The following is a 25,112-nucleotide window of genomic DNA, read 5'->3' as shown; positions in this document are numbered from 1 at the left end:
GTGATGCCTCGAACAACAGACCTGGGGGTATTTGTTGCTTGTTGTCAGAGCTCCAGTGTCTCTCGTGTTGTTACTCTTGCAGGAGGTGGTTGCGGTTGCGTGATGGCTGTACAACTTGCACCGTCGCCTTGCCCTGTGATTTGGGAAGGCGTGTGAGCAGGGAGCTGTTCTGGCCCCGTTGCTCTTCCCGATTTACCCGGCCTTCCCTGTCCCACGCTGTGTGCGCGTTTGTGCCGTGGGGAGGGAGGCAAAGATGCAAGTGCAAGCATGCAGTTCTCTTAGAATATAAATAGCAAAAATACATTATTATGTTTGTCTTTTGGGTCGGGCCATTCCCTACAGTCTCCAGTCTCTTTTGTCACACACTTCGGAGGTTTTTATTCCTACCAGATGGATATTATTTGCAGTGGGGTGCGGGACATTTCAGTAACCTTGCTGCCAGCTTCATTGTGCGGCCCAGCGAGGAGCTGCGTTTTCAGACCTCGGTGCCTGCGCAGAGGCGGGGGAAACCTCTGTGGGCTTTGAAACGCTGCCGTCTGCATGGCTCGGCTCCCGCTATCAGATGGCTTTCTGCCTCGCCTTTGTTGTCTGGGTCCTTGTCTGCAGCTGCAGCGTGCCCGGCCGGGGCCAGGAGCCGTGGCTCGGGGGGAGCTGGGGGTGTCCCCGCTGGGAAAGCCAGCGGAGAGGTGGGATGGGGGCGCAGGACCCGGGGCACAGCCCAGCATGGGCGGGGTGGTGGCGGCGTCAGACAAGGCTGGCACCACAGGGGACCCCTGTCTGAGCCTCCATGGTTGCAGGGCTAAGCCCCTCTTACATGGGGTCCAAGCAGATCCTGAGCACCGCTGCTCCCCAGACTGACCCGAGGGGGACGAGCTTTCACTGGGCTTTTTTTTTTTTTTTTTTTTCCTCTGGTCTTTAAACTATTCCGCTTTCCCCCTTCTTCCTGGTGACTGCTGGATGTCTCCAGCATGGATGCCAGGCTCTAAGTTGTGTAAATCAGACATGAATCCCTGCTACCAGGAGGGGACCGGTTTGTGATGCTTAGGGACATGGTTCAGTGGTGATACTGGTGGTAGGGGGACGGTTGGACCAGATGATATTGGAGGGCTTTTCCGACCTCAATGATTCTGTGATTCTGCAGAGCCTCTGCCTCCGTGAGGGACAGCCCGGGGGGCGCAGGGGGGCGCAGTGAACCCTGTGGGGCCCCGGTGCCTGCCCTCCTGCTTGTCCTGGGTGCTGGCCTCGGGGCAGGGGCGCAGAGGGAACGGAGGAGATGCCCTCGCTGAAGCGCTGCTCGCCTGATTTAGGAGGAGATGCACTTCAAAGTAAAAGGGTGAGGTGGAGGGTTTCCATAAAAAGTGTAACTCGGTGAGAATGCCTTGCCTGTTGATTTCTTTGCGGTTTGGGTAAAACCCGTCCGACGCTCAGACCTCACCTGATCCCAAAGGCTGGGTGGCGCTCCCCGCTGAAATGCCCAGCTGCACCGTCCTTCATGGCGCTGTTGTCAGTTTGGGTATTTTGTTATATTAGTCTAAATGGGTTTGTTTCCATAGCTGCGTGCCGCTGATAAAGCCTCGCTGTAGGACCTGACAATCTTCCTGTGCACGCGTACCAAAAATGCTCGGCAGGCGGCCGGCTGGCAGGTGCCGGGCCCCGAGGGCGCGCTGGGTGCTGGACCTGGCGGCGGCTGCGGGGTGGCTCGGGGTGCCCCGGGGTGTCCTGGCTCCGTTGCTGCTGGAGGGATGGAGTTTTGGAGATGGGGTAGGGAGTGGTGGGGAGAAGAAGGTCAGGCCCTCTTTAGAGTGCGTTGGGTGAAGGATTGGTGCCAGCTGGCTGCAGGAGCAACCAAACTCCCCCCTCGCTCCGAATTCATCAGATTCGACTCCAGCTCTTGTTTCACCTCGCGTTGGGAGCGGGTGGGCTTGTAACAGCTCCACAACCAGTCTGAGCTGCTGGGGGAGGTTTGCTTGGCCGGTCCCTGTGCTGCCGGTTGCCCCTGGAGGCCCAGCGTGGGAGCTGTGGGTCGGGATGTCCCCCGTGACCGGGTGAGGTGGCTGCCGCTTGTCCCCGACATTCGCCAGTCCCGTGCCGAGCCAGGAGGTGCTGCGGTGCCCGGGGTGCCGTGGCACATCCTGCAGCACTTTCTGTGCAGGATCAGCCCCCACTGCCTGGTGGGCTCTGGGTGCCCGCTGCTGCCCGTGGCACCGGGGCCTCTCCGGGGAGGTCGGGTCGGGTTCCCCTCCATGCTGTGCACCGGGCATGTCTGCGCCTAGTCTGGTCTCTTCTAATGCATGGCTCTAAGCACTCGGTAATAGTGTTTTCTTTCTGGCAGAGACGAGGGAGGGCTTTTAATAGGTCTTTTGTTTTCCCTTCCTGCAGTTCTCTGGCAGTAACTTGCCATTAGCTCTAGCACTTATTTGGGGTATTTGCGTGGCACGACATCTCCCTGAGTATTTTTACACGAGGGGACCTCCGATGCGGAGAAGCAAATCGGCTGCCCGGGGTCGCACGAGCGATGTGTCAGAGCTGGGTCTGGGGTTCAGCCTTCCCGAATGCTGACTGCTCCCTCGGCTTGGTGGATAGGGAGCATTTTGGCTCAGCCCCTTTCACGGCGATGAACAGCGAAAGCAGAATGCGAAGGCTTCGTGGAAGACGCTGCGCTGCTTGCCCTCTCCGTCGGCAGCCCGCGCTGGACCGAGGAGCCGGGGTGGTTGCCTTTAGACGAGGCGATGCCCGGAGGCAGAGGGCATCCCAGTGGGGTTTGCACTGTGAAATCCCGCAGGTTGGACGTTCCCACTGGGCCCTGTCCCGGAGCCGCTGCCGAGCCATGGGCAGGGGTTTGGGCTGGCACCTCGTGGCTCCCTCCTCCATCCTGCACCACCACTGTGCAGGACGGGCTCAGGATGCTTCCCCGGCCGTGTGTTGGGAAGGGGCACGGTCGGGGTGCGCCCCGCTGCGGGGCAGGGATGCTCGGCTGGGGTGGGGACGCCCTGCGGGGACTCACCCCGCGACCCCAATGTGTGCGGATTTAAAGTCGCCCAGGCAGCGCCCGGAAAGAAATGTGCTTTTGAAATGCAGTCGGGATCATCCCCACTCCAGCTCTCGCAGGCACAGATGCTCAGCTGACACCAGCTAAATAAAAACCTTTTAGCCCATGCCAGGAAGTCTAGAGCAAACTGCCAAAAAGCATCTAGGACCAAGACACAAAACCAAGTCAGGCCTGAGCAAAGCACTTAGAAATAACGGATGGAACTGATGGGCTTCTGTCTCTTGAATTTTAGCACGTGAGATGCTTCAGTCTCGGGGTTTTGTTGAAATAGAACAGTGCAATTTTAAAGGGTTTCGGTAGACGCAAAGCAAGTAAGTCCCCTCGCAACCAAGGGAAGATTTTTTTTCCTTAATGCAGACTTGACATGAAGCAATTGTGATCCTCCCCTCACTGCACTCCCCAGCTTTAAATCCAAGATGAGTTTTGCTGAAGGAGAATGTTCTTCGTGTAGCTTTTAGCTATATTCGGAGATGGGACCCAAGCCCTTGCCGTGTGTTTGTGTCCGCCTTGTGCTGGCCGCGTGCTCCTGGTGCTGCGGTGAAGGAGAGGGGCCTGCTATGTGCACAAATTGGTAGCAAGGTTCTTGAAGTTTCTTTTTTTTTTTTTTTTTCCTGGCAAGAAGACATAACAAAAAAATTGGCAGGCTCGTACTTTTTATTATTGAATTAAAATCTATTAAATACTAACCGAGAGCCAAAACCTGAAATCCTGATTAGGCAGTGCTGTCGGTGAAGTGAAATGCTTCTGGATCAGGCGCTTCCCTGCATCCCGTGCTTATGTGCGTGTGCATTGTGCGAAGAGCGAGCTCGTGAAACTCAAATAGAGGTTTTAAACACGAATAACGCTGGCAGCTATTTCTCAGTGAATCCAAGGCTGCGATGCGTCTGGCTCTCGCCAGCAGGAATTGCAGAGGCAGCTCATGCACGCCCCGTGGCTGATCTGACAGCTGCAGCGCCGGGGCCGGTTCGCAGCCCGAGTGCCGCTAAGCAGAAGCGATGGGGTTTACGCAGAGCAGGTCCGTGCCTGGGGATGCGCTGCTGTGCAGAGGGCCCGTGGGATCCCGGCGAGCCCGGCTGGCTCCCGCCTGATCCCGGTGCCCTGAGCGTGGAGGGAGGGGATGAAGCTGGTGGCACGGGGCTTGCAGAGCGTGGCTCAGAACCGGTGGCGTTGCCCCGTCCCTGCTGGGCTTGGTGTTCGCATGTCTTGCTGAGGAGTCAAAAGCAATAATAGTAAACAAAAAATTAAGTTGCAGGCACCCACTGGAGAGTGACCCGGTGGAGAGACCCATGGGGTCGGATCCTGCACCAGGTCTGCAGCCCCTGGAGGCAACCCTGGCAGAAATCCCGCAGTAGTGCGCAGAGCAAGGTGTCTCCGTGGCCTCGGGCTTCACCCTGCCGGGGAATGCACGGCGTGGGCACGGCTGGGCGACTCCTGATAGGACTTGACCTCTGCTAAAAACCTTTAAAAAGGCTTCCTGAAGTCTGGTCTGTTGGCCGCAAGGCATGCGGGGCGCTGGATGGCACGTGCCCCGGGAAGGTGTCCGTGGCACCTGCGATGGGATGAAGGATGCTGTCTGTGTGGGGCGAAACGGTGCTAAATTAAACTCTCCGTAAGGGGAGGAAAGCATCCAGCCCCGTTCTTTACTGCTCGTTTTAGTAATTTCTTCCAGATAACCTACACATCTGTGTCAGTGCAATTAAAAGAGAAATTCTGCCTAATGAACAGTTGTAGCCCTTGGGCTATTGCGGAATGAGCAAGTGAAGTTGGAAACAGTCTTATTAAAATAATAATTAAGAAACAAGGGTGGGGAGGCAGAGGGAGGTGCAGCGAGGTGGTGGTGGGATGCAGTAGGGCGAGGAGCCGCGGGACGCTGCAATGAACCCGCTGCTGACCTCGTGGTGCTGCTGCCCCTGCCCCAGGGGAACATCAGTGGGGTGCGGGTGCAGCGGGGGCTGGCCGTGCCCCCCCAGACCTCTTATCCTGCCCGTGGGTTTGGCTCGACCTGTGGCACAGCCAAGCAGAGCCATGGGGCACCAGCCCCCCATAGCAGAGGTGACCTGGCCGCAGCCCCACAAGCATGCTCGCTGCTCGCCGATCCGCCGTGTGGGCAGCCTCGGTCGGGGCTGCCGAGCCGTATTTTACGTATATGCTCTGAGATCTGCGACAGCTGATAAAGCTCAGGAAGGGAGGAGAGTTTCTTGGGTTAGACAGGGTTGTATCTGCTTTTGTTTTTTTTTTTTTTTACAGAAGGCTGTCCTTTGTCAGGAAAAAGTAGGAATGCTGTGTGCACCCCCATAGTTTGCAGCGACTTTCCTTGCTGGGTCGCTGTCCTGAGGACAGCGCCTGCCCAGGCTGAACCGGCAGTGATGGAGACTGGCCAGTTTGCTGTGTGAGACAGTTTCACCCTTCTGCTTTCAAGTAAATAAAAAAATAAAAAGTCCTTTTCAGTGTTAACCCTTTGAGTTTTAATAGCGTCTCTCCACAAATCCTTATTTTGTAGCAATTAATGCTCAAAGCTAGCTTTTTAAAACTTAACCACTCCTCTGTAGAAATGCATGTGGCCACAAAGACAGCGATGTCTCAGAGTAACAATAAAAAAAAAATAAGCAAATGCCAGACAATGCTGCTGGAATGATACATCGGAATGATTTTAGTAGGATTTAGATCTACAAGCTATGGAGGTTTTTTGTTGTTTTTCTTTCTTTCTTTCTTTTTAAATGGTTGTGAACCAAAGTGATTACTTATCATTTTCGTTTTAACTCCATCTGACAAATCGTTTTAGATGGAGAAAGCAATACTGCATCTTTAAATGGCTACTCTGTCAGCGCATCTTGCAGGGCTTTAAATGCCCTTTGTTATCGCAGTCTAGACAGGACGCAGGCGGAATATTTGATATGTTATAAGGCAAAGATTTGACAAGGTTGAATTAATTTACTGGCTTATTTAAAACGGTATTTCAAAACATTTTTCTTTACAAACTTGTCTTTCTCTCTCTGCCTATATATATTTTTTTCAAAGTTAGTGCCGTATGTTTCAACTGTTTAGACTCGGAGAGGAGACGTTAGCTTACTGCAGCCTGCAGTACTTTAATTGCCCTTTTTATGACTGTCTAGACATCATGCAGATGCATGTTTGTGGTGAGAAGACATTTCCCCCTCTGGTTATACGATAGTCTGAAACCTTTACATTGCCTATCTCCTTACCCCCTCTATCCTGGAATGCGTTTTACTCCCTCCATCTCTGAAAAAATCACTTCTTCTCTGGTTAATTTTTCGAAGGACGCTTCCGTCCCCCTTTTTCCGTGCTTTTCAGGGTGTTTATTTGCCGGTGCTAATGCTTTCGGGGGGAATAAAGGTACGTGGAGCAGACCCCTTGCAGTCAGTCCCACCGGTGCAGCAGTGGGGTTGCGCGCTGGTTGTTTCGGTGCGGATCCCCGGCTGTACCTGCGTGGATCTGTGCGGGTACCCGAGCACATGGGGCTGCCTGTTTGTTTGTGTTCCCCGCGCCATGAGAGCCCGGCCAGGTTTAAGAATGAAAATATCAGCAAGGTTTGAATGGGTTCCGAGTTTTGGTTATGCAAATCGGGTGCATTAATTAACCCCGTTGCTATAGCTACTGCTTTATTGTTAAACGCAGTGAAAAGGGGACAAGCTGTGTTGCTGGATAATCCTCCCCTCTGTGCTCTTCTTCCCCTGGCCTCCCAAAGTCTTCCTCCGCCCCGGCGCGAGGGCAGCTGCTGGCCGTCCCTGTCCCCATCCCTGTCCCCGTGGGCAGGTGGCGGTCGCCCGCAGCGGCTACTGAAAAGCCAAACGAGACGTCCCCTCGGCGCAGAGCGAGGGGCGCGGGGAGACGGGCGAGCCGAGGGGCTCCTTGCCCCCGTGGCCTCGTCCCGCCGGCCTCCCCGAAAACCCTTTGTTGGCGCTGACCTCGCTGGGCGGCCGTAAATTTTCCGCCGTGGCCCCGTGTCATCAATCTGCCTTCTGGTGGCTGCGCCGCATGGGAAAGGTCCCGGCATGGGGTGGGGGACAATGGAGGGGCGCAGATGGGATGGGGACGGGGATGGGGATGGGGATGCGGCACCTTGTCCTGCCCAGCCGGTAAGAGGAGCGCCAGCCCAGGTCTTGGCCCCAGAAACTGGCCCCGTTCAGCACTTTTGGGGCTTACCTGGGAGAAGAGCTGCCTTTTTTGTGTCTGCTTCAAGACTCACGAATGCAACCCACCACCACAAAATGTGGACCTTCAGCATACCTACTGCTGAAGTTATTTCAAAGCTTTCTAGGGCTGTTGCTGCAATCAAGGTGGAAGTTCATTACCTTTTAATTTAATCAGACCCAGGGTGGTTTTTCTCACCTCCCCCATTTGCCCTGGCATATGTGTACATAAAAATATATATATATATATTTTTTTTTTCCACATAACTGCATGAGAGTACATACATACATTCCCTCCTGGGTACTGGGGTGGCATTCAGACCAGTTCAAGAACTCAACTTGAACATTGCAGTGACCAAACGCAGTGTGTCTGCAGGGGCACTTGGGTGCAATTTGCATTTTTTTCTGCAGTGCCTGATTGTCCATGACTTCAGATTGCATTTGTTTCTTGGAAATAACTGGCCTCGTGAAATGTCACTTCTCTTGCAAGCGAAAGCTGCAGAGCTACGTAGAAGATAACGGCACTTAAAAAGAGGTACAGAAAGGAGCCGTGTCCCGCTGATAAAGCCCTGGGCAGAGCTGAGGAAATCCGGTTTCGATTACAGCCCAGCGTGGCTCTGGCCAGCTCGTCCCGTCTGCATTTCAACACCCGTCTGCTCCCAGGCCGTGCCGCAGGCTGGGTGCCACGGGGAGGAGGATGAGGAGCGGCATGGGAGGCTGCAGGGGGCCTTGCCTCCATGCCTTGAGGCCTGGGTCAGCCAACACACATTAGCACGCTGCCTGGTGCTGCTGCCTGACCTGTGTCTTCTGCAGGTGCCCGTGCCCCGGTGCTGGTTGCCGCAGGGCCACGGCATGCGCTGGGTTCATGGGTAGCTGTACGAGTGGGAAGGGAAACTTCCCCGAGGATGGCCGGTGGGGTGTGTGGAGGGAAGGCCCCGTTACCAGCAGCACCCAGCAGTACGGGGCTGTGGTCCCTGCCCAGGCGGTGCCCGATTCGGGTGGCAGCCACCAGCCTCGGCATCCCCGTGCTGGCTGGTTTGGGATGGGGCGTCCCAGGCAGAGCCTGCGACACCTCGCTGCGGCGTTCGTTTCTGTACCATCGCTGTGGCGTGCTGCACCTTCCTGGCGTGCAGAATTAGGGCTGCCCCGGTTCGATCCGCCTGGCGGCTGGTGAAATGAGCGCCCTTGGCATCTCCTCTGCCGCAGGCCGGAGCAGGCCGCGGGCACCGTGTGCGTCGGGGGCTCTCGCGGTGCAGGCCCTGTGAGTGGCAGCAGCTCCTGTTACATCCAGCGACAGGGCTCCGACAGTCAGGACCCGACCCTCTAATTGCTGTGAGCTTTCTGCAGAGGTGGCGAAGCCCTCCCTGGATGCAGTGTTTGCTCTCCTCCGAGCGTCCGTGACTGGCAATTTGTCTGTCGAAACAGATGTGGGCAGCAACAAACATCTATTTCTATAACTAGAAACAAATTTGGTAATTGCCTCTTTCAACAGGACTTGCTCAAGCAGGAAATGAAATTCCTAAATGGCAGTTAGCAAAAGTATTTATAGCTAAGTTCATAAATGAGATGTGCTTTCCTTTGTCATGAGATTCTGCTGCTTGGAAGGAAAAAACCTCCAGCAGCAAGCCGCATATTGATCAGGAGTGTTTCCAGGGTACGCGAAAATAGTTATTTATTAATGTGTTTATTTTTACTATCTGTAGCAACAGCCCCGACAGAACCTCTTTGGTCTTCCAGGGTCACTTGGCAGGGTTTCATCCGGATGTTGTGTCTGTGGTCTTTTCAGTGATTTTCGGCAGAGTCAGTCTGATCCGTGCTGTTCGGGGGTGCGTGAGGCCTGTAGCTCTTGGCCCCGTCTCCCACCCCGGATGCTTGTGCTTGTGGTGCTGAGGAGGTTTTTGGGGCCGTGCCCCCTGCTGGGGTGAATGTGGGGTGTCGGGGTCTGATGGAGGGGTGTTGGGGGGTGTCAGGGTCTGGTGCTGTGCAGAGCCTCAGCAGACAGGGGCGATTCGCCCCAGCTTGGAGGGGCCATGAGAGCTGCTCAGAATTTCCTAGTGAGCAAGCAAATTTGCTTATCTTTCAAGTGCAAAATCAAAACTACTTTTTTCTTTTAACTCCCTTGAACTGTCCTTACCCTTGGGAGAAACTTCAAAAGCGGCGTACTCCTTGCAGGAATTTCAGTAGGCTTGGATCGAGCTTACTGTGCTTACAACATGTCGTCTGAAGATACCGAAAGGGGAGGGAGCACACAAAAAGGGAGGAAAATGGTGGGAATACACAAAATTTTAGAGTCCAAGTGTCCTGAAGAACCTCCTTAGTTCCCATTGCTCTGGCGGGGCTGGTCAATGTCTCTCAGACTTTTCTCTAAACACGTTACCAGTTACAGGTCTTTGTTGGGAGCCAAAGGGTGTCCCAGCTGTGAGAGCTGCCGACCCCAGCTCGAATATTTGCGATCCCCATGTGAAAGCTGAGTGCTGCCGTGTCCATCATTCCCTTTTGGCCTCTGAACGCAGCCCCTGCTCCTTTGGGCCCCCTATGGCTGCAGCCATGGCCCTGCCAGCCTGGGAGGTTCACCTGTAGGAACAGGAACAGCGCTGTGACCGGGGCAATCACTGGGTTTTAGGGACTAAGACATCTTCTGAGGCCTGATCCCCCCGATGCTTCCACAGCTGTAAGCACGAAATGGGGGCATTTCCTTTAAAACAAACAGAAAAAGGAGTGGGGGTGCAGGATGAGGCTATCGCCAGTGACTCAGAGGATGTGATGCTTGATTACCCAGGGTGACAAACGAAGAAAACGAGCTATATTAAATGCACAGCTAGGGTCCAAGCGTTGACACTACGCACATGACTTCTTGGGCCCCCGTTGCCCATCCTTCAGTGAGGATTTTTCTCAGGCCAGCCCCTTCTGTGGTTCCTGGTGCCAACGTCATCCTGGTGCATTCAGCAGGGCCAAATCCAGCGGGCTCTCCGCAGCCGTCCCGCCTGCTGCCGCGGGCCTGATCCTGCTCTCTTTTGTGCCTCGGTGTTGCTGCTGCAGCTTCAAGATGCTGCTGGCTTGTGCCAGCGACGGCAGTATCGTGTTCTGTATCTATCCTCGGTACTTCCCATGCTGCCTCGTAAACAAACACAATTGTTGACAATCTGATGGGGCCTTCGTATGTGGTTTTATGGAGGCATTATTTAGGAGATAAATGTAGCAGATAAATGCTGACACACAAATATTGCAGCGGTGACTTTGCCTGGTCTGATTGTTTCGAAGATGACCTCGCAGACAAATGGCAGGGGCTGAGTAGTCTGCCGTCTGAAGTTCTTTGTTCTTTTGTCTCGTCTTCCCCGGGCACGGGCTCAGGGACCAAGAGCATCAGTCCCCAACAAGTGGAGCTTGGCATCTGCTGGGTGAAATCGCTCCGTAAACCAGGAGCAGCGCTCGGTGCTGCACCCGCGTTGGCAGCCCTTGGATTCCAGCTGTTGCCTGGAGCTGTTTTGGTTCTTGCTTAAATTAGAGCAGTTGCGATGTGATGTTTAGCATAATGGGCATGTGCCCTCTCCAGGCGGGGCTGGGATGGATGGGTCGGTGCTGAGCTGCTGCACCAGGCTGGGTCGCTGCTGTGCCAGGGTGCTTTCCTCCACGGGGTGTGTATAAACAGGGTGCTGGTGCTGGCCCGTGGGCTGCAGCAGAGCCCAAGCCCCCTGCTGAAGGGCTGGGAGGTGGTTCCCTGGTAAAAACAGCTCTGAGGGGTGCCGGCACTCAGACGGCTCTTCTCAAATTCACATTCTTTAGCTTTGAGTAGAAAAATGAGGTCCACGGTTTGGCTGCGTCGCTTAACCCACATCCTTGTACAGAGGCTTTAATGAGTGTCTGGCAAAGCCATCGCACTTCAGCTGGGCTCAGTTTGTCGAGTATAACCCACGGGTCCTTCCAGGGAGCCGCAGGTTGGTCCGAAGTACGCCCAGACCACACTGTAACATCTGTCCCTGGCTCTCCAGACGCGTGGCAGGCATGAACACAAGCCCCTGGGCTGTAGGGCTCCAGCAGAAGCCCCCCTGTGTGTGCACGGAGGAGACCTGGGGGCCACAGGAGAGCTCTGGGGGAGCCCCCCTTGGTCCAGGTCTGCAGCAAGGCAGCTCAGCGATGCCAGCTCCTGGCCTTTCTGGTTCTCTGCTCACAAAAGACGGTTGGTGTGTATGAGGCAAGGTGGCTCAGCGTGTCCTCAGCTGCCGTTTTCTGCAAGTGGCCGGGACTCGTTCTGTGCCCTGATTATTGGGGCGTGCAAGGTAGCGGGCGGCTCGCAGCTGCTGGTGGAAGGACAGCCCGTGTGCCTCTCCTTGCTCTTGCCGGTGCCTGGGGGCACAGCAGCAGCTGTGGGGCTCTGGGATGGCAGTGGGGACGGGAGGGGAGAGGGTCAGGCTGTCCAGGAGCTGCCGGGATGGATCCAGGCGTCTGGCCCGCTCCCATACCCCGACCCACTTCCCCCAGCGCTGCTGCCTTCAGCCAGAGGCGTGGGTGCTGAGGGCGGCTGGAAGGCAGACCCCTCGCGTCTGCTTTCATCTCTGCCTCCCTGCTGGCAATAAGCTCGGTGCCAAGGCAGCAGGGGGCTGCTGGGGAAGGTGCTGGGTCATACCCTTGCTGTGCCTCCCAAAGGCGCTGTAGGTAGGGGAGCAGGGACTGCTGGACCAGTGGCTGGGGAAGTGTTTGCTGTAGGATACTGGGGGAGCAGCCCGGATTTTGGGTGCTGACAGACACTTGCTGAAGCTGGGAGAGGGGGACCTCAGTCTGCCCCTGTTCCATCTGCGCTTTGTGGGGCTGTGCAGGCTTGTTGGGAAGCCTTAAGGTTACCGGCCCCATAGTGCTGCTCTTGGCTGAAGTCCTTGCGTGTCCCTGCTTGGCGCCCCACAAAGCTTGGAGGCGCAGGATTTAGGGGATCACAGGCAGGGAGAAGGATGTGTGGACACTCCTCAGCCCCAGGCTTCGCACTGTTGGCAGCACCTCTCTGATCTGGGCTTCGTTTCTCCCCACCACTTTCCTCTTCAGTAGCCTTATCTGCACACACTCTGCCAAAACGTGTCCGTACCGTTATTTATTTTTAAGGCTTTTTTTTTTTTTTTTTACGTAACTACAGCGCTGCCGTCAAGGGCTACAAGGAACCTGTTCAAGCAAAAGGTGCCCAAAGGTGGGGATGGAGAAAGCTGCAAGGAGAGGAAGGAGCCAGGGCTGGGCACGTGTCTCTGGGCCGCCGTCCCGCTGCCGGGGCAGCTCCGTGTGTCAGAGGTGTTAATGGAACAGCAGAGCAACGGTGCGTGGTGGGGGCTCACAGCAGATCCCCGAGCACTCTCTATTAATTCATCCCGTAGATTTTGCCACGTCTGGCGTGTGTGTGCGGAGCCCTTCCTTCCCGGGGTGCGTGTGGGGCCGTGCTGGGGAGGGGGCAGCGCTGGGCTCTCCTGGCTTCCCAGGGATTACGGAAGGAGCCGGGACACGCGGCGTGACACTGGGGTGCCGCCACATGCAGCTGGCAGCAGGCGGCACTTCATTTATGGCTTTCACGGCCTTCAGGACTGGCCGTGGTCCTACCATCCCCTGCTGCAGGGCTTGTGCGGCTCAGGGCCGGTGCGGCTCAGCCCGGTGCCGCCACGGGGGGGTTCCGCCGCCGTGCCCCGCTCCACGGCACCGCGGGCGCTCGGCCAGGGTCTGTTGAATCACGGCGCTGAGTCACCGCCTGCACCAGGCTCCGTAAATAACCGGAGGCGCTGCGCTCCGCGCCCCGCACGGCGAGGAGCAGGAGGAGCCGCCGAGGGCTCCGGCAGCAGAAAGCATCTCAGCGCCGCCGCTGCCCGAGGGAGCGGCGCAGGGGGAGTCCCACCGCCGCTCGGCGCCGTGCCCGTGGCACCGTGCCCCCGGCTATCCCCGTGCCGCCCCGCGGGAGCCGCGTGCGTGCCCCCGGGCTTCCCTGCTCGCGCCCCGTAGTTGCACCCTGCCCTGTTGGGCTCCCCGGCTCCGTGCTGGGGTCAGGCACCTCGTGCGGTCCCTCCGTGCGGTGGACCTCAGTTCCATCGTTTCCCGCAGCCAACCGTACATAACCTGAACGTCCGTAATCCTTCGGTTATGGCTTCGCTGCTAGAGCGGGGAGGGAGAAGGGATGCCGCGGCGTGCCCGCCGAGCTACGCCTCCTCGTATTTCAGCAGGCAAGGCATGAAAGCCTTACTCTTCCTGCCCGTTTTGTTGAGGCTTGCTGGGCAGCAGGAGGAATCTGCACAAAACCGTCCCGTCCAGCCTCGGTGCAGAAGTTGTTGCAAGTGTGTCGGAGGCAGTGGAAGCTGGAGGTGAAGGCGCGGTACTCAGCGGGGTTTCTGGGCTGCTGCGTTAGGCACTTACGGGATGTTTCTCTGGGAAAGTAAGTGACGTTGTCAAAAATTGTCCCTGTGTCTCGTGGAAACTAGCCAGTCTTGAGATCATCGTGCAGGTGGGTTGCAGAGAAGGGGGCTGCTACCTCGGGTCCTGGGCCCTGGGGAGCAGCTCCAGCCAGACAGCCCCCCCGTGGGATGGCACCCAGCTCTGTGCTGGCAGCAGCGAGGTCGCAGTGATTTGGGGGAAAGTGCTATTTATTTCCGCAGCACTCTGAAACGTTTGCATTGGTAAAACCTGCGTTGTTCCCCATTGATTCTGTCTTTAGCCTCATGCCCTCTTTTCTCACTTCCTTTTGGATTTTCTTACCGCTCAAATTAGCACCCGTTTCTAGATCAGGGGAAGCTACTGGAGTTACAGCAGGACCCAAACTTCAATTTTCTGCCTTTTCTGTGACCCGTGATGCTGTTGAGGCGACCTGGAAATTTCCCCCGTAGCAGCAAGGCTGCACTCACCAGAGCCATTTTCCAGATCTGGGGCCGTTCCCCGTGCCCCGGACCCAGCTCGGTGGGGCTGCCACCCGTTCCGGCGGCAGGGGACAGTCCGGCACCTTTGGGCGCCCCAGCCCCTCCGTGCCCGACACACGGAGCAACCTCCAAACAGGCTCAGATGTCTCTTCCTGAAGAACGCAGGTGGACTGAGTGATATTGGGACTCTGGTAGGAGGGACAGTGACGGGAGCATCTGGAAGGTTAGGTGCACATCCCATCCTTCCTAGGTGATCATTACCTGACGGTTAATTGACTGTCAGGAGTCAGCTTGTTAGCGAGGTACCTCGCTGTGTCCAGCTTGTGAGCGTGGCCTCGAACCAGGGAGGTGACCGCCACGGGACGACAGCAGCAGCAGCGGTTTTTCCTCCACGCCCTTAGGAGGATGTTTCTGCTGGTCTGCTCGAGCGTGTGATCGGGCTCATCCTGCCCAAACTGTCCTAGCAATCTGCTTCAAGTCAGAAGTAAGGGGTTTTGAAAGATAAAAATGCCCGGAGGAAGTGAAAGCGAACATGGGAGAAGCAAAGTGTTCTGCAGGGGATTCTCTGCTTTGTTTAATTTTGTCTCAGAAAACAGCTGCAGTTTTAGCACGGCTCACCACAGCATCTATGATTATTTTTTTTAAACTTAGGAATTGTGGCTAATGCAGCTCCATTTGTTCAGCTCAGCCGTTACGTCCCGAGTACTTTCATTTCTCATCCCTTCTCACGTGATACCAATACGTACAGAAATCATAACTGAAGCTTACGGATAATGGCTTCGACCTGCGGATGTATATCATACCTGGCTGAAGGCAGAGGTCTTCTAGGCTCAGACCCTGGCTGAAAGCCGTGTTGCCCCCGTGTAAGCGGTAGCTGGAGCATCCGTCATTACCCCAGCGAAGCGCAGGTGTCCTTTTTTTCTCTCTGCACGCCCAGCGGTGCTTCGGAGCATTCATCTTCAGCAGTGATACCCTGAAGAGCGTTCGTAAAGTTTATAGTAAGCATTTTGTCACCTTCAGTAAGTCATAAAAAGTAAGGGAGCGCGTTTCAAGTACACCACGGCCTTAGCTGCCCCTGGCCGCTGCGCCCCCGTGCGCGTGCAGAGGGTGGCACCTCGGCGCTCGCAGCGTGACCGCTGGCTCCAGCGGCTCGCCCTCCTGCAGGCACGTTTAGCAGCGTTAAACCCACCAGTGCTAGCATTTCGTTTGCAAAAAACCCGAGGTGCTCAAAGCTCAGGCGTGCCTTTCTGCCCCTGCTTCTGCCCAGCCCTAAGCGTGGTCCTGGGGGGCTGCTGCCCGCGTGCCCAAAGGATGCCTCCGCACATCGGCACCTGCAGCCCCCGGGGTTTTGGGGTCTGCTCTCGGCCCCGCTGCAGGCTGCTGGGAAGCCCTCATCCGAGGCCACGCGTGCCTCAAAGCGGCACGTGAGTACCCGAGCCCGAATGGGCTCGATCACGAACACCCAGCCTCAGGACTGTGAGAGTCTTGGGGGGGAAAGGCTTGGTTGCGGAAGGGTTGCGTGCGTGCTCACCGACTGCAGGAGTTGCAGCGTCTAGACGGAAAATACAGAAAAGCAGGTTGTGTCACTTAAATGTGATGTCTGAACCTGTTAGTTTGAAACGTATTCTGGAGTAAAAATTATGCAAAATTAAATTAGTGTGACCTTACTTTGCATTTGGAGGCTGAATTTGCCCATCTTGTAAAGCCTAGTGCATTTATAACGCTTCCCTTGGGGAAAATTACAGAGAGAAATGGAATGAGGTCTCTTCTAATTGAAAAGTGACAATGATTAGGAAGCCAAATACAAAATGTGTTGAGTATTTTTTTTCTTGTTTTGTTGTGTGTGTGTGTTTTAAGAATACCAGTAGAATTATAAATTATGTGCTTTGCAGTTTGGCTTGTTTTTCATTCCCCAAAGGCTTTTTATTAGCATAGCAGCTGAATTGCACTTGTATAATAACATATTAACTCAAAGTTTGTTTTTTTTTTTTTTTTAATGATCTTTCTTCATTAGTTTGACTGAGCTGCTTGGATAAAATCTTACCGAGCATATCCAGCTTTCCAGTGTGGTGTGTTTTATTTTTTTCCCCTCTGAAAATGAAGCCCATGCAGACAAGTTAAAACAGAGGGAGAGCTGGCAGAAACTTTGATGCCTCAAGTGGGTATGAGTCTCTTGAAACTTGAAAAGCCCCAATTGCGTGTGGAGCTTTTTTGGTTGCGTTTGATTCCTTTTCTTCATTTTCCTTTGTTTTTTTTGAAAGGCCACGTCGGGCAATATGAGCGTTCTTGCTGGGGCGATTAAAGCTCCTCTCAGCATACCTGATGTGTTTATTCATAGGCTCGCGTGCTGTGTTGTTCGTTTGGGGCTGGGTTTGGGGGCAGAGGGTGCCCCAAGCTCTTCCCTGAGCACCTCCTGGTGCGGGGATTAGAGGATCCTGGTGGGGTTGGCTGCCTGGCGTACACCAAATACAGCACGGAGAAGAAATCTTCATTTCAGCAACAGTGACGATGTCAGGGCAGATGTGCTTCTTGTGGTGCTGGCTGCGTGTATGGTACCAAAACGCTCGGATCCTGGCCTGTGGTGCTGGACGGGGTCAGGTGTGCTCTGCGCGGAGGCTGAGGCGTTTGCTTCCCCGGGCTAAGGAAGGAAAATGGAGACGAGCACGGCCGTTGTCGTGACAGGGCCAGAGCCAAAGATGGGAGCTGATAGGGTTTGTCATTCCGAAGTGCTTTGCCAAAGCCGTTTACAGAATGTTAATTTGCAGCTTAATTGTCCTCCCCCCTCCCACAAAGCAAGATATTAAAATCAGCCTTCTATTTATAAAGCCAACGCGATCGCTGTAACAGACCAGATTCGCGCTGAAATGCCCCGGTTCAGAGCTCGGCACGCGGTGCGTCACCCAGCCTGGCCCCGCAGCGCTGGCTCCCAGGGGTCCCGGGGTCCCGACCCCTCCTGCTGGGCACCTCGGAGGGATTACAGGGGGGGACGGGCACGGGGGGAGCCCCTGCCCGCCAGGAGCCTTCCCCACGGCTCCAGTGCCCACTGCTCCGAGCAGCTGTCCTGCAGTGCCCCAAGTAACGGGGGTGCCGCCATCCCACCCCGTGCTTCGTGCTCCGCTCATCCCTTGTCTGTGTGCGTGCCGAAGACTTGGCTTAGGTCTCTTGTAAATAGTATATATATTCTATATGTTTTCCTTCTCCCCACCACCTCTAAGTCCCTGCCACTGTGACCCCTGGCTCTTCCTGAGGACCAAAACTTCACCTGTGTTGCCAGACTGCCCTGAGCATTTCGGCAGGACTTGGTTCGCTGAACGTGCCTCTCATTCTAGGAAAGGCACTTTAATTTATAACTGCCGGCCTCTTGTTTTTCTTCAGAAATGTAACTTTTTTAACAAGAAAGGAAGCTTTCCATCACTGGCCTCGTTTATTTTTCCTTGCGCCTTCTTGCTGTGGCCAAAGCACATGTTGCATTTAAGGCTAAATTGACTCATCCTCCTAAATTCTTTGGTTGTTGTTTTTTGCCTTTTTTTTTTTTCCCCTTTTCTTTAATGGTCTTTTGCACACAGCCTGAGGCCGTTACCCAGGGAAGCAGTGCAAGTGCAGAAACCTGCCTTGCAAAAACAAATCAGCAACAACAAAAAAATTGGAATCAAGGGGCTCGAAGCCTTCAGCCTGCGGAGATGCTCTGCAGCTGCTCCAGAGGCTCGTTCCTCCTGACCGTGGATGGCCATAAATCTGACTGAGGAACAGGACAAGCCCTCCCTCCATCCTTTCATGAGCCTTGTCACTGTCCCCAGGCTGGGGACACGTGGTGGCACTGCCACTGCCCCCTGCTCTGGGAGCACCTGTGCAGCTGCGTGCCCAGCCCCAGCCTCAGTCCCATCCCCTCCAGTGCTTGCAGGGGTCCTGAGCTGCAGGTGCCAGATACGGTTCTTGCTTTCAGGGCACCACTCTGCTTTGGGAAGGTGGTGGCTGGAGCGGGTTAAACATTCGGGGACCTTTTGGGATGGTGGGAAGTGCGCCTGCCCGGCGGCAGAAATAGCTGCTGGGTAGCAGGATGGACTCCAAGGTAACTGGCAGCACTTACCACCTGGGCTGTTTTCTTGACATTTATTTGCTTTTACTGGCACTTAAATGCCACCTGCCAGGAGAAAACTTTCCATTAAACAAAAAAAAAATCTGCCTGACTCAGCAGAAGCCACCCCTGGCAGTGGGAGCAGTGCGACACTGCCCTTGGGGGCACCGCCAGTCTTCCTGCGAATGTATTTTTAAATAAAATGCAGGGGGCAGCATCCCTGACACCTTAAGGCACAGTTCCCAAAGGTGGGTTTTGTAGCTCTTCCTACAGAGAAGCGGACTTTGAATGCCCAGAGCAGTTGAATTTGGTTTTCCCTGGCCTGGCCCTTCCTTTGCAGAGGGCGCGGGGAGCGCTGGGCTCCGCAGGTGTGAGGGGACTCGGGGGGGGCAGCATCCACTCTCTGGGTGCGCGGAAATAATTACCTAGTGCTGTGTTGGTGGGGGGCACTTGGTTTTATTTAGCCTCAGTGAGGTGTGAGGAATTATTTTCTTAAATTTTAGGAGTGTTTATTTGTTTGTGTGTTTTTTATTATTTATTTTTTTTTCCTTTATACTGCTGAGTGTCTCCGGAGTTAACCGGCCAGTCTGTTTGCGCGTTCTTGTTTGTTTGAGGATTTTTGGCAGTTCTCCTCTGTGCCAGTTCACGCCGCTCAAGCTGCCGCTGTCAGCTGGCCGAGCCCCGGGCAGCGATGCCGCAGCTCTGCTACGCGCCGGCTGCAGGAGGACGGGGAACGGGAGCACAGTCAGCACCCGGCGGTCCCATTGGGCTTCTTTTGGAAAACCACGAGGTCAGCCGGAGATGGACCGGTGCTGGGCGGCGGGCTGATGGCACCTGCAGCCCCCCGGGGCGGTGGGGACGTGTGCCTGGTGCCCGTGCCTGCCGAGGAGGACTTGAGCCCTGTGCTCCCAGGAGGGAGGAGTGGTGGTGATGGGAAGAGAACAGCGAGACTTTAGCTGAGTTTCTGCTGAATGAGTTCATTGTGACCGATTACACGTGGCTTGTGGCATCACGACCTGGCACCGAACCTCTGCCTGCTGCACCTAGCAAACTGCAGACGGGAGCAGCAGCGAGGGGTTCAGGAAGTCTTGTCTGGATTGTAGTTTGGAAAAACCGTGCCTCGTGGGGCACGTCTAAAGATCCCTCCTAGAGACTGTTCTGTGGCACCGAAGACATGAACTAATGTGTGTTTTTTTATGAAGTAGCTGGGCTCGGAGCATGCAGAGCCCACGTATGTGTGTCTGGGAGCGCTGGGGGGGAAGGATGCAGCTGCACTGTGTCACCGGCTGCTTGGCCAAATTCCTGCTTCTTGCACTCAATTAAGTGCTGCTTTTTCAGGTGGCTCAAAATGTGTCTCCCTCTCTCTTGCAGCGGAGTTGGAGTTTGTACAGATAATCATAATCGTGGTGGTGATGATGGTGATGGTGGTTGTGATAACCTGTCTGCTGAACCACTACAAACTCTCTGCGCGATCCTTCATCAGTCGGCACAGCCAAGGGAGGCGGAGAGATGAGAATCTGTCATCAGTAAGTCACACACTGCTCTTCTCATCCATGTCTTACTGTCTTGTTTGCCAAGTGATGTGAAATTGGGGAAATGTGAGAGCCAAAGGCATTCGTCTCAGTTGTGTTTGCCCAGGTGCCACTCAGCGCTGAGTGAAGACGCCCTCCAGGTTCGGTCCTGGCAGCGTCTTCCCGGTTACGTGGGGCCCGTGTAGGGATGTCTCTGGCTTTTTGGGTTGCTTTTTGTGATATACAGACAGCCGTAGCCTCCAGTTTTGTCCTGAGCTTTGCAATGTGGACTCTCCATTAGTAAAGTAACCACGTGAGGCTGTTCTTGGTGTCTCCTGTTCCTGAAACCACCACGTACCGCCAACTGTTGGGTGCATGTGCCTTGGCATTTACAGCCCCAAAGTATTGAGTCCGCTGGCAGCTCCGGTTGGAGAGTCCTAAATGAGCATATTAAATCTCTTTGCTGCCTTCAAGAGGATGGGAAATCCTGAAAGACCTTCTCCAGTTTTCGTCACAAGTGAAGTCGTGCTGTCACTGCTGCAGTGGAGGTGTCAGAAAATGCCCGTCAGCCACGCGAGCAGAAACCTCTCCAAGGGGATGCTCGGGAGATTCCCCGCGTAACTCGGGCTCTGTGGCTCACAGAAGCCTGAGGAGAAATGTGTTAACTGCACCTCCAACGTGCATTCAAGGGGGAGCCTCTCCAGCCTCGCGGCAGCTGCTGGTGTAAGCAGAGCTGGAGGTTTCATCAGATGCAGCAGCTCAGCGACAAGAACCTACAGAGAAAAGACAAAATTTTCTTGGAGGTTGAGCGTGTACAATTCACCACTGCCTACGTGGCCCTGTCTTCCCATGCAGGGATATCTCGTACTGATGTGTTTCTTTATCGTTCACCCTGAAGGATCTTAGAGCTCTTTAAACGGTAGGGCTGCCTCAAGGTCACTGCTTCGTGCTCTCGTTTGCAGCCTCGCAGGGCGGGCTGAGCAGGCGCTGCTGCCTTGTGCTGGGCTCCGCGGAGCTGCCCTGCCTTGTATCGGATCCGGGAAAATGATCAAATACTCTGAGTTTCCTTTGATTCCCTTTTATAAAGCGGAGAGATCTAACGTCAGGTTTAATATGTGCACCGCTGCTGAGGGCTGCCCAGCCAGCAGGTACCCGCTGTCCCTGCTCCACAGGTGCTCTCGTTTTGTCACACAGGGCACGGAGGTCCCTCACCGGGTGCTCTGTGCCGAAGCGAGGAAGACGCCAGGTCGGAGGGAGAGCTGTGAAGACCCTGAGCTCAATCAAACCGCCCTTCGTTTTGTCAGCTGTGGAGAGTGTGTCCAAAGGCAGCGAGCGCCTCGTGCCCGCCTCCTGAAGCCGTGCAACAAGAGCCCCGTGCCTGGAGCAGCACAGTGTGGGCACAGGAGTTCTTGAGAGTAGCAGACTGTTCTCCCATTTACACATTTTATTTTGTTTTATTTTATTTTGTTTTATTGTTTCCAGAATGTTTTACTTGAAAAACACCAAAATGCTTCATTTACAATTTTCTAATAAATACCAGGACAAGCCTTTTTCAAGTTGCCTGTTTTTATTTTCTTGAAAATGAAGAAAGAAGAAGGCTAAAGTGGAAAGAAGAGAAAGTCGTGTGGAGGTGGAACAAAAATTCCAGGTTGAAACAAAATGTCTTGACTGTTCAGGAAAAAAATCCTCCTCCTTTTCCTCCCACCAGGCCAAAAACATCCTGGTGTTTTTTGGCCCAATCCCTGCACCGAAACAGCTCCGTTATTTATTCAGCCTTCAGACGCGTGAGCAATTAAGTGGCTTTTCAGCAGAGATTTACCTCTGTACAGCTGCCAGACCTCTGTGAGGACGCAGAGTCTTCTAAACCTTTCTCAGAGCTAAGGAGAGGAACACGAACATACCGTTTTGGGGGGTTGCACCCTTTATAATTCTCCCTGTTCTCCTGCCCATCTTTGCCAGCGTCATGAAGTGGGAGCCGAGCTTCCCTCATGGCCCCAGAGCCTTCCCGGAGGGATGGAGAAGACCCCAGGCACGAAGCAGGGAGCTCCTTGCAGTGGGATCAGCAGCAGTAAGGATTTTAAAGGTGGCTCGTTTCGGATTCAGCACAACGTGTCTTCTTGTAGAAAACCGCTCCAGCCTAAATGCGCCTTCGAGGACAGCAGGCAGCGTCTGTGCTGAGCGAGATACCCGTTTGTGTAATCCATTAAACTTGCACTGAACTGGTGTTGGGCTTTCTAAATCCCAAACTTCATTTGGCTGTTGTGACCAGACAGGCACTGGAGCTACAAACACGCTTTTCATCTTCTAAAATATTAAAGTAGTTCATCCCGTGGTCAGAGTGCTGCTAGAGCTGCAGTCATTGTCCTTTTTTCTCGTAGCTCAAAAATTACAACTGGAGGAGAAATTCATTTCCCCAAAGGTGTGGGTTTTTTTTAATGTGGTTCCCAGTAGTGTGGAATTTTTGCATTGCTGCACCTGTTTCTCAGTCACAGCTCTATCAGTTCTACCTAAACCGTCTCCTTGTAACGGGCACCTCTATTTTTCAAGAACTGAGAATCTTCAAGAAATGCAAAAAAACTTTTTTTTTTTCCCCAATAAGAATGGCACTGACCCTGCACCCTTGGAGTAATGAGACCTGCTCTAAGAAAAAATGGAAAATACGTCCTCCTGAAGGCTCAGAAACTTAATCTGCACCACTCAGCTTTGCGATGGGAATCCTCTGACATTACTCAAACAAGTGGTTCTATAAAAGTCGAAGACTGATCTCTAAAAAGAAATTAAAAAGTAATTTTAGATTCTGAAGCGAATCCTGGAATACTGGCAGAGGCTTTTAAAGCCATATTGCTCATCAAGACCTAACTTCCATTTTGTAAAATCACAGCTTTCTGGACAGGGCCATTGCTGATGAACTCACGTCCTAAATATTCTGGAAGCAGAAGGTATGCAAGGAGAGCTGTGAAGCTGGGGACACAGCCAGAACACGAAGGATGAGAATATTCCTGTTTTCTGCCTGTGAGATTTGCCCACCTAGCTACTGCTTCCTGGCACTTTTAATCCTGATGTTGACTTCATACAATGAGACACGAGCCTTTACTCAGAGGGACTCCGTAGCAGTGCTGGAGGCAAGGGGTTCGTGGCTGGGGAGCCTGAAGCTGCTTGGGCAGGGGGGAGCCCCCCTGTGCCCCGGGTAAGAAAGGTATTTTGTAGAAGGAGAGTCTGTGGTTGGCAGCCCCGCTGCGCAGGCTGGGTCCAAGAGTGGCCTTTGGAAGGGATGCTTTATCCTTAAAGGAAAAAGGGAAAAGAAAAGGTGCCTGGCATTTCTTTCCCCTGGTGGTAAACGTGTCTGCCGGTGCCAGAACTGGAGATTCACCTGCAAGGGATGGGAAGTGCCAGCGACTGCGGGTTGTAATTAGGAGCCTCCTGGCTTGTTTTCCTCCAGCTTTGTCTCCCGGAGCGATGTTGCTGTATATGAATATTAGCAATATTTAAATATTTTAGGTCTTACGGCAAAAGTGTAGACGGTGAACTGTGTGTGTTCGCAGTATCAGCAGCCAATGGAAGGAGGCTTGTTTGTTTGTTTGTTTTGATTATGAATTGTAAACCAGTCCCATGGTTTGGGGGAAATTGGCTTGTGGGATTTTCACGCCTCGGGTTGTTGGCGCCAGGGTTCAGATTGCAGAATCAGGGCTGATGCCTGCAGTGTAGGGAAGCCTCTAGACCGCAGCTCCTCAGTCTTTTTAAGCAAGAACCTGGAATCTTATTGGGGAAAAAATACTGTAGAAGCATCCTGTTGCTGTAGATGTATTTTTTTGTAGCCAAATCAAAATTAAGCTTAACATCTGAGTATTCGCTTATCCTCTTTATTTTCCCATGATTTCCTTGATCGCTTGCATCCGAATGTGGGTGTGAGTTTTGTTGTGTTTTTTTAATCTTGCCATTAGTTCATGGAGCGTTCTCGGGTACGCTGTGAATCACCCCTGGCTCACGGATCCCATACTGAAAAACACCGCTGAGGCGTGTTGGAAGCGGGGAGAGGAACCTGGTGGGTGGGCGCGGGTGGGAGGGGGAAGCCTACAACCGGGGGAGCGTTATGTGCTGGTGTCGTTCCCATCGTTCATTCTGCGAGTGATTGACTAAATCCAAATGGGGCTGAAAACGGAGGGGAATCCTGATCGGAAGGGGTATTCCAGTGGTATTTCCACTCATACCAGAGCGGGTCGAATGCTTCGGAGCAGGTCGGGGCCACGCGTTGCTGAGCCTGACCCTCGCCTCTCTTCTCCTTTCCCATGCAGGAGGGCAGCCTGTGGCCGTCGGAAAGCACGGTGTCGGGGAACGGGATAGCAGAGGTGAGGGCGCTGCGGGTACCGCGTGCCACCAACGCCGCCTGTCCCCGTGCCACGGGGCCGAGCCTCACGGTCCTGCCGCCCTTTCTCTCTCTCTCTCCCCTCCAGCAGCAAATCTACACCCCGAGGCCCAGCGACCGGCTGGCGGTGCCGTCATTCCTGCAGAGGGACCGCTTCAACAGGTTCCAGCCCACCTACCCCTACCTGCAGCACGAGATCGACCTGCCCCCCACCATCTCGCTGTCGGACGGCGAGGAGCCCCCCCCGTACCAGGGACCCTGCACGCTGCAGCTGCGCGACCCCGAGCAGCAAATGGAGCTCAACAGGGAGTCGGTGCGCGCGCCCCCCAACAGAACCATCTTCGACAGTGACTTGATAGATAACTCCGTGTACGGGGGGCCGTGCCCCCCCAGCAGTAACTCTGGCATCAGCGCGACCTGCTATGGGAGCAATGGCAGGATGGAGGGACCGCCGCCGACCTACAGCGAGGTGATCGGGCACTACCCCGGGTCGACGTTTTACCAGCACCAGCAGAACAACAGCGGGATGCCCTCGCTCTTGGAGGGCAGCAGACTCCATCATTCACAAATCAATGGCCTTGAGAGCACAACCGCGTGGAACAAAGAGAAAGAGAAACAAAAAGGGCACCCCTTTTAAAAAAAAAAAAAAATTAAAACAAGAAAAAAAGAAATGAAAAAAATGAAAAAGGAAAAAAAAGGAAAAAAAAATCAAGAAAGTTAAATGAAACACTCTGCACTTCTCGTTAAAAGAAAAAGGAGAGAGATTGAGAGTTGAGGAAGATGAGCAAAGAAAAAAAAAGCCCTTCCCCATCTCTCCATGTATAAATATTTACTTGTTATGTCTGGTCTGAATGCACAAGCCTACAAAGCTTGCAAAAACATTTCTTTATTGAGCTGTGTCTAGACGTTTAAAAAGGAAAAAAAAATCAACTGTAGTCCTTTTTTTTTGTTTCTAGTTGAGCTGTGTGTGAATGCTTTTTTTTTTGTTTGATTATTTCACTTAACTTTAAAGACAAAATATTTGCACAAAAAACATTTTGTTTAAAGATCTGCAATATAAATATATAAATATATATTAAAAATAAGAGAAA

The 25,112-nt window shown here is 54.0% G+C and overlaps 1 protein-coding gene across 3 annotated transcripts in view; it reads left to right on the top strand.

The window, feature by feature from the left end:
• PMEPA1 (prostate transmembrane protein, androgen induced 1) overlaps positions 1 to 25,112 on the top strand; it is a 44,665-nt gene that overhangs the window by 15,118 nt on the left and 4,435 nt on the right. The window contains exons 1-4 of one of the 3 annotated variants that reach the window (XM_040575539.1): positions 9,855 to 10,835; positions 19,519 to 19,673; positions 23,951 to 24,004; positions 24,110 to 25,112. The exon at positions 24,110 to 25,112 is cut by the window's right edge and continues 4,435 nt beyond it. In XM_040575539.1, coding sequence (XP_040431473.1) covers positions 19,560 to 19,673; positions 23,951 to 24,004; positions 24,110 to 24,658 — 717 coding nt within the window. In that variant the 5' untranslated portion in view covers positions 9,855 to 10,835; positions 19,519 to 19,559 and the 3' untranslated portion in view covers positions 24,659 to 25,112. Of the gene's footprint in view, positions 1 to 9,854; positions 10,836 to 19,518; positions 19,674 to 23,950; positions 24,005 to 24,109 lie in introns of those variants that run through there. The other 2 variants (XM_040575538.1, XM_040575537.1) reach the window with 2 other exon arrangements.

This window comes from Cygnus olor, chromosome 16, assembly GCF_009769625.2.
Source record: "Cygnus olor isolate bCygOlo1 chromosome 16, bCygOlo1.pri.v2, whole genome shotgun sequence".
Lineage (NCBI taxonomy): Eukaryota > Metazoa > Chordata > Aves > Anseriformes > Anatidae > Cygnus > Cygnus olor.
Note: the sequence above shows the minus strand (reverse complement) of the source record. Positions and strands in the feature narration are given on the sequence as shown.